We start from the raw sequence: 9546 nt of genomic DNA, 5'->3' as shown, positions 1-9546 counted from the left end.
ATGTGGGTCTGGTGCGTTTTAGATATTTGTTCTACCACAATATCCACTAACAGATATTTGATGATGAAGATATCATCTATGAATTATCTACTACTAGTATTACTACTAGTATTATTCTCAGAAAAGAAGAAAAAGAAAAAGAGAGGAAAAAAAAAACCATTTTAGCAACGAATGGATAATTCACTAGTAGCTGAGGATTTTAGCGAATGGGAACAAGTTCAAACACCAATTCCTGAAACCCTCCCTGCAAATCACCCTTCATGGGAATCCAACGCCGTCGTTGTTGGAAACAATTGCAATGTTCACCATCACTGCTTCTCCGACGTTTTTCCTCCTCCTACCCACCACAACCATCGAGTTTCACAACTTCCTCATCCATCGGACCTTGTTCAAGCTCCTCCTCACCGACCCAATTCCATTTCCCCATCGCCATCGTCTTCGTCGTTGTCGACGAGCTCTGGATCCGACGACGACGACGCTCGAGACTGTAAGAAGCCATGGTTAGCTTCACCACTGCTTGCGGCGAATGAAGTTGGGAAGCGTTTGAGGCTGCGTTTCGGGGTTATAAGCGCTGAAGTCCTTCGGTTGGTTTCCAAGGCCAGTGATTACAAATTGAGTCCCGGAGGTTTTTGGGCGATTGCGTCGATAATGACCGGAGCGGTGACGGTGGCGATGCTCTCGTTATTGTACGCGAGGTTGTTGAAGCGTTGGCGTCAAAGAGTTTATCACCATGACAAGGAGCGTCTGGTTTTTCTCCTTCGACAGAAAGACGAGGTTGGATTTTTTTTTTTTTCATTTAAAAAAAAAGAAAAAAAAAAAACCTTTCTGGTTTTCACTGTAATCTTGTAATGGGCATGTTTCTTTTGGTTTTTTAGGAACTTTTTAAATATTTTTCAACCAAAAGAAAATCCAAGCAAACTGTTGAGCTTTTAGTAATTATTGCTTTTAATATTTTATAAGACATTCACATTCTGTTTTTTAATTTTCATGATGAAATTGAAATTGACTTTTGCAGAAAATCAGGGAGCTGTTGCTTCAGGTAGCACAAATGAATGAAATACTGTCAGCACGCCGTAGAGTTCCAGTGCACCGAATTGGTTGATTGATTATATCTCTCTGTCGCTGATCCATTGCCTGGTTGTACTAAAGAGATATATACATGTATCATTTTGTTGATTTTTCTTTTTAACCTATAAAGAGGATATTGATATTGATGAAAAGAGCAAATTTATATTGGTGACTATATTATATTTAGTTCCGGGAAATTCGATATAAATTTATCAGTTTGTAACATGCTCTTTACTTGGAGAAAATTGACCATAATTAGTTGTCAGAATTCATTATAATTTTCATTGTGTATAATATTTCAAGCCAAAATAAAAATAAAAAAAAGAGAAGCCAACTTCCTTATTTGTTTCACTTCCACCGCTTTGCATAGGGTAAAGAGGTTTTGTTTTAATTATGGTTCAGTCCATGTTTCAGCAAATTCGTACTCAAAACTTATTCGTCAAGTTTATTTTTACCTTTAAAAATCATAATTGTAACAAAATTAAAGAGATTTAAATGAAATTTACTATTCCATGAAATTTACTCTTCTCAAGCAAGAAATGGGATAAGCCATTCACAAGAAGATGCATCTCTAGTTCACAAATTCCTATCCTTCATCCGTATCCCTGCATTTTACATCACATTTTTTGGGCAATAAATTCCAAACCACATCAAAGCCAAAATAAGATCTCTAAACCGCAATAATTAATTGGTCAAGTACACTTTGGTCCCCATTTGGCTTTGTTACTAAGGCACACTTTTTGTATAACTTTTGATTCTACGCCTAAAACTCTTCTAGAAAAGAGTCCAAACACTTTCTATCTCAAAAACCAGATGCAACGTTTCAGATGCTAAATAGGATTATTCTCCTACACATATAGTAATCTTTAGTTAGAAATTCATAACCTTGAAATTTATTGATCAAAACATAAATTTCTCTTTCATTAAAAAACGCATCACTCCACAAGTCACCATGACCACATCCTTCGAAGACCATCTTATTTCATCATATTATAAGAATTGCTACTTTGAAATAATCAAAACCATTTCTATACCGATAAAAAATGGTTATAAACATACCTTGAAATCATGTGAACATGTTAAAACTATGTTTTGTAAATGCGATATGGGTATTGTGTATACAATAAAGTTGTTTTTTTTTTAAATGTGATCTAGGTATTGTGTATTTAGTCTTCTTACATTTTATTTTCAACATATCATATCTCAGTCTTCTTATCTAGGCTCAGATTTGGATAGAACCAGTGACATCTATAAATGCCTTACTGCAAAATACTAATATACCATCTTTTTAATATTAAATCATTTGGAACTTTAAGCTCATTAGGATATTTAGATGGAACAAACAGACACCAAACCTGATTAGCTAAATATAACAAAAAAGAGAATCCAGAATAGGACTACGTTTGGAAAATAACTTACACAATTTGGTGCCAACAAGAACTATAGGATCTCTAGAGTAGTAATATTGAAGTTCAGGGATCCACTAACTAGTAGAAGGGGTGTTCATAAAAGTATTAGTAAGCAGATACAAAACATTCACTAATGACACTGTGAAATTCAAATCCAAAAGTTATGAATTGCAAACGATTTTAAGACAAGCATGATTTGAAGCTAGATGATTAGTTAAAACATAAACAATCATATTTCAAATTGAAAACAAAATCGAAAGGACATATATTAGCAAATGTAGATTTATGCATATAGAAATGTTCATATTACCATTGATAAATAACAGAGTGAAAAATAAAAATATATATTCACTAAGATGGATGTGCTTTAATGAGTCAGAAGACAAGTAAGTAATTTTTTTATTATTTTGGTTTGATCTCCTCTTCATAGTTCAAGTTGCATGAATAATCCATGTGTCTACTTCTGCAATCCAAAGCTAATAAAAAATAAAAAAGGAAAGGAATCTAAGAATCTAAAAATACAATGAAAATCGAAAGCTAAGGAACTCATAACAACTGAACCACTTGTATTGAATTCTATATTACTGAATCCAAGCACAACGTTGCCAAGGCAAAAAATAATAAAATAAAAATAGAAAATTAGTTCATAGTTTGTAAACAAAAAGCATTATCCACATAAACCAAACAACACTTTTCACATTATCAAAACCAAAAGACAATTGTGGAAGAGGTAAGAATAGAAATTAGTGATCTAGGGCATTTAAATCTATTCAAAATCAGTGAACTCAAGATTGTATATAAACAAAAATTGCATAACAATAACAACAATCAAGTTAAAATGCACAAAATCAAAACCAAAAAGAGAGAAACAATTTCACCTTGACCAAAAAGAAAGAAAAGAATTCCACCTTACTACTACCAAAGATGGAGGATTAGGTTGAATAGAGAGAGAAGTAGTACGAGAGAGTGAATAATGATTGGGTTGAGTCAAGAGAGAAGGAAATTGGCATCCGGGCTTTGCATAAAGAGAGTTCACAGTTGAGAGAGAGAGAGAGAGAGAGCTTATTTTCTTCGTCGAGAAAGTTCACATCGAGGGAGTTTGTAAGGATAGGTTTTATTCGTTCATTCATCATGCTTTGACTCGCATAAGTGAGTCCTATTCATAACCCACGTCTTTCTAGGGGTTTGATGTGTCCCATGAGAAGGGGACTATTTTTTTCTTTGGGACAAAGTTGTTCCTTTCTATTTTGCACCTCCCAAATGCTTCACTAGGATTCAATCTTTTATTGTCCCAGCCTATCCTTATCCCATGAAACAAATAGGGTGTTAGGATCTTTGGATCTTAGATTTTATGCATCATATCTAATACATATACAATCAATAGCTTTATGGCATATTTTAATTCTTTTAGTGTTTGAGTATTATTATCTTGGCAAGACATCCCCATACTTTTATGTATTTATAGGTAGGCTTCTAATTTTTCATAACCCATGAGGTGTCAAATTAGTTTTCATGTAAGGTATTTTAGTAAGGAGCAAATTTGCAAAATGCAATGCTTCCACCCCACATATTTCGAGGTATACTAAAGTTTATCAACATAGCTAGTATCATCTCTTTTAAAGTTATATTTTTACATTCAATAACACTTTTAAATTGAGGCCAATATGGAATGGTAGTTTGGTTAATAATTTCTTATTCAAAACAAAAAAAAAAAAAACAAAAAAAAACAAAACAAAACAAATCGAAAGGAGAACAATATTCACCACCTTTATCACTTCTTAACACCTTACTCATTTTACTAAGTTGATTTTCAACCTTACTTTTATAAAGTTTAAATGCATCCAAAGCCTCATCTTTGAATCTCAATAAGTACACATAATAATAATGTGTCTAATCTTCAATAAACATTATAAAATAATTTTTTTTTACCATATCTTGTTTATTCAAATTTTAAATTACAACTATGAATTAAGTGTAAAGATTGAGTACTTCTATCAATAGACTGAAAATGTACCTTTGATAATTTAGATTAAACATAAGTTGCACATTTATAATTTAATAGATTGTAAAACACGATATTCAATTTAAATTAATTAATCTTTTCATACTAATATAACTAACATGTCTCAATTTACCATGCCAAATATTTGAAGACTCAATCAAATAAGAAAAATAAATTGTATTATTAGCAAGCATCAAAGTCTTAAGCACAACATTTTATTTCCATAAACTTTAGAAGTAGAAGAATTCCCCATGAAAAGTTGCTTTTCATCGTGATTTGGAAATCGATAAGTAATAAATATATTCTTGTCATAACATATATGGCGAGTTATCCCAATGTTCGACCACTTTGATCTCAGATTCCTTATCAAGTTGATGTAAAAAAGGGCAACAGATAGATTTGTCTCTCTAATATCATTGGAAAGATCTTCAACTTATGTGACACTAGAATGAGCAGTCTTCCACTTCTTGTTCTTCAGGCCTTTACGGTTATAACTATTCTTAGCACAATGCCTTGGCTTGTCATTTTGACATCAAGAAAGCATTTAAAACTCGATTTTCTTATAAGACTGCAAGTTTGCCGAAGTGTGCATATGTGTTGACTTCAAATAAAAAATGATGCTAATTGGTTTATCAAAAATGAAATTTTGTAGAGATGATTCTCAATGTAATAAAAAAATTCTCCAATTAGAATCATCTTAAAATTTCATTTATAATTCAAGATATGAACTAAACGATGAATATTGCGCAGAATTCCAACAAACTTTTAAAAACCTTGAAAATAAATGATAAAGAATTAATCTTCAAACTTTAGAAAAAATATGTTCAAAAGAGACCTCCATCAATTTGATGCCATTAAAGCTCTATAAAATACATCTCTTTTTATTTGTGCTAAAAAGAATACAATTTTCATGCAAAAACTCCACCTTTTAGATTTTTTACAAAAAAGGGAAAAAAAAAAAAGAAAATAAAGAAAAAAAATACTAAATCAATAGATTTTCATTCAATATAATAACAAATTACTAAGAAAATAAGAAATAATAAGTATAAATATATACTTTAAACTGGATAAATTTTATGCTTAACAATACCTCAACTTAATATTTGTTAGTCCCTAACAAATAAAAAGACTAAAGGCAAAAAATAAGCTTACAAAACTTTTAAAACCATTAAACCAAGATAAGAATATGGCATTGTTAACTTAAAGATTTCCTTTGTTATCAATTCAAAAATAATTTCCAAGTAATTATGCAACTCCACATGTTATTTTTTATTCAACATAATTACTTAGACTATACAGATATTTACAAGTCGGTCTCTAAACAACTTTTTTTTGGCATTTTAATCCCTGAACTAGTTAAAATGTTGCACCATTAGTCGATTAGTCCGTCCAAAATCTACCATTAGATACATGTGTGAATCTTGTGTTAGAGATCAGTTTGTAACATAAAATATGGTTTGGGGATCAATATGTAATGCTGCATATAATTTAAAAATTAAATGTATGGTTAACCTATTATCATATTAAATCCTCAAATTATGTCCGGAGTTATTAATTGATCCCCAATATCTTGGATGGAGAGACTAACAATGTAATGTTTTGATGAGTTCAAGACTAAAATGCGAAAAAAATTCTTTAGGGACCAGTTTGTAAATAGTGGTACAGTTTGGAGATCAATCATGTAATTTATCCTAATTATTACTTTCAAAGTGTGCATATGAAATTAATATTAACAGCCAATATCATGTAATTAAATAAATCTACACTAATTAGAGATTGAGAATAAAATATGAACTACCATAAGCTTATGACATAATTAATCAGTATGCACTAATATAGAATGATGTATTACTTTAAGTCAATAGAATAGGTTTATTATTATGCTTATAATGTAATGATTAATTGGCATTGGCTAAAAAAATAAAAAATAAAAGGATATGATAATATAATCACAAGAAAAAAACAACTTAAATTAAATATAAGTAAATAATATGCTTAACAGAACATTGCTTTCTTTCTTCAAACAATTCTTTTCTATTTTCATCCTTCAACTTCACATCACTCATAAAACACAACCATTCTATCACTTTATTCACTTTCAATGCAACATTTTTTCTTCTTTCAAAATCAAAAATTCAAATTTTTTTCCTGTGGATCATCATCACATTTTTTCGTTTCATTTGATCTTTTTCTTCATATATATTTTATTTAATTTTTTTTTCATTTTTTCATTTTTTTTTTATTTTTTTCCTTATGATGATAACCACTAGTACTTTCAACTTTTTGATTTTTATATCACTCAAATTTTTTAATGCATATCAAAACCCCAAAACCATAAATAAATCATATCCCTTAACTTTATTTCTTACCTTATTTCATCTAATAACATATTAATAAACATACATTCATATCAATTTAAATTTAAGCTCTCTTTATAATATGTAAAAGGTTAAAAAAATAAATATTTAAGTTCATAATAGGTAGGCAAACAAGATTAAATGAGACAAGGGCTCTAAATATGCATATTCTATATATGCTAAAAAGGGGTCAAACAAGTTATTAGTAGAAAATAATGATACATGTAGGCTAAAAAAGCTCAAATCCAGAACAAAAAATGGCCAAAATAAATTTTTTAATAATGAAATAATTTAATAATTCACCTCAAGAAATAAGCAATCAAATTCAAAAGTTTAATAGAATTTTAAAGAAAAACTATTAAAGAAAGCACATATTTGTACTATAAAAACACTTACTATGTAATAAAAAATAAAAAAATTTTCTTTAGACATTCCTGATGTTTTGCATTATGACAAATAGATCTTTCAAGTTTTTAAAATATCAAATATACTCCTTGTTGTTAAAGTCCATCAATGTTAATTTTTTTTTCCCATATGTAGCATGGATAAAAACAAATATACCCCATAACTTTTAAATAAAATAATTTGTAATATTTAATAAATCAAATATAACTTTCTAAAATATCTTATAATCAATTTTATATAAATAATAATTGAAAATATCTAAAATGTTAAAAAAAATATAATCAATTTTAAATAAATAATAATTTAAAATTTCTAAAATGTTAAAAAAAAAAATTGTAACAAAAATAATTTGGGATAATGTCATTTAGATTTCCTAAGGTTTACCTCTATTTCAAATTACATCTAGAGGTTTGAAAGATTTTTGAAATATTCCTTACCGCTAGCAACTTTGCATTAAATTTTACTTAGATAAGAGTAAAAAAGAGTAAGTATTTCAAAAAATTTGAAAATGTTTACATTTATGTTTTATATAATATATAAAAACAAAAAAAAAGAAAACAAATATTCTTATTCTTTTTTTTCTTTTCCTTTTGTTGAGTTTTGGTTTTTCTTTTTAGGTTTCCTACTCCTCTTATTATTTTTTTTATTTTTTTTATTTTTATTTTATAGTTTTATTTGCATTTTTGTGGGTTTTGTTATTCATATTTTACTTTTTTTTTTTTTTTGGTTTCTTATTGCTTAGGTTCCTTTTTCTTTCCTTTTTTTTATTTTTTTATTTATTTTGAGGTTTCGTTTGCTAGATTTTATTTTTTGGGTTACTTCTTCTTCTTCTTCTTCATCTTCATCTTCTTTGCTGAGTTTTAACTCTTCCGGGTTTTTTCTTTTTCAACTTTTTCATATTTTTATGGGCCTTTTGTTGGATATTTTGTGTGGACTAGCCACGATCACGTAATTTACTTACAGGGCTTGTTTATACCAGTAATGGGACTGGCTTGCTTATTGAACTTTTCAGTAGAGCCATTGACCACACACTCTCTGTAATATTTTAGTTGGCTCATTGGACTGAAGGACCTATTTTTTCTAAAAGCTTAATTGACTTATTCCCTGTTTTATTATGTTATTATTTATTATATAAATATATTAGTATTATTATTACTACTACTATTATTATTTTGTATATATATAAATAAATTGTGAATAAGTCACAAGTGTTATAATACGACATATACAATTGAAATTAGGGTTTTGAGGTATCTCTAATGCCTATTTTGTGAAAACCTAAGAAAAAAATATTAGACAGTGGCGTGTCCATTAGGCTCTATTTCTGGTTACTGTTGTGTTTTGTTTTGCAAGTAGATTTGATAAATCAATGGTTAAGCTTAAACGTTAGTAATTTAATTAAATACTGTTTTGTAATTATGTATGTGAAAATATTGGGATTATAGTGCTATAATCAATGCATATTAAATTGTTTATATTATGATGGTACTAACAATTGCTATCGGAGCCAAATTATACAAATTCATAAATTGTGTCTTTATGTGTATTTCATGTGTTGTATATTGTGGAAGATTTAGATTCTATTCCTACATATATAGTGATTGATGGTGGCTTTATCGAAATTAATTTTTTTAGATTTTATTAATTGAATGCTTCGTTTTTTGTTGGCCTTTAATTGAACTCTTTAAAGACAACCAAAATATCTAATTTCTCACAAATAATCTCAATATATATATATATATATAAAATAGGATAAATAATTAAAATAGGTAATAAAATATCTGTAGTCTTTCAAAGCAGGTAGTGTACAGAAAATATAAAAATCAATACCACAACATAAAGAATTATTATAAAATTCTGGCACATACAAAAGCAACTATAGGAGTAACAACAAAAAAATAAGAAAATTAATATAAACAATAACTCATAAGTCAAATCATGATAAAATAACATATAAAGTCTTAAGCGACTTACAATTCCTTGTCATCTCCTATTAAGCCATCAATTTCCAATAGTTGACCAAATTACAGTCAAAAGTTGCACCATTTGATGTCATCTAGAATCCTTATTAAGGTCTATGAGATCGATATAATAAGAGTAAAGTTTCAAAATTCACACGACTAACTCTATCGTACACAATAAAATTCAATAAATTCAAATAGTGGTGTTTCTTAATTTAGCAAATTGATAAATTTCCTACTAATCTCAAAAGAGCGTATGAACAATATTTATAGAACATAATACATAAAATATAGAATCATGTAAGTGATTTTCCATGACCATCACTTAACACTTATATAAGTAC

At 28.6% G+C, this 9546-nt stretch overlaps 1 protein-coding gene across 1 annotated transcript; it reads left to right on the top strand.

The window, feature by feature from the left end:
- Positions 1–171: 171 nt before the first annotated feature.
- On the top strand, positions 172–1293 carry LOC107428911 (uncharacterized). Its single transcript, XM_016039511.4, has 2 exons — positions 172–774; positions 1016–1293. Exons 1-2 carry the CDS (start codon positions 172–174, stop codon positions 1100–1102), a joined length of 690 nt encoding a protein of 229 aa, XP_015894997.3. The 3' UTR covers positions 1103–1293.
- Positions 1294–9546: the final 8253 nt, after the last annotated feature.

Source organism: Ziziphus jujuba, chromosome 12 (assembly GCF_031755915.1).
Source record: "Ziziphus jujuba cultivar Dongzao chromosome 12, ASM3175591v1".
Taxonomy (NCBI): domain Eukaryota; kingdom Viridiplantae; phylum Streptophyta; class Magnoliopsida; order Rosales; family Rhamnaceae; genus Ziziphus; species Ziziphus jujuba.
This window is presented reverse-complemented; position numbering and strand designations above follow the sequence as displayed.

Bases quoted from the DNA above. Each gene is read 5' to 3' on its own strand.
- LOC107428911 (XM_016039511.4), top strand. From the start codon at position 172: ATGGATAATTCACTAGTAGCTGAGGATTTTAGCGAATGGGAACAAGTT. The intron at 775-1,015 runs GTTGGATTTTTT...TGACTTTTGCAG, and splicing joins TCCTTCGACAGAAAGACGAG to AAAATCAGGGAGCTGTTGCT.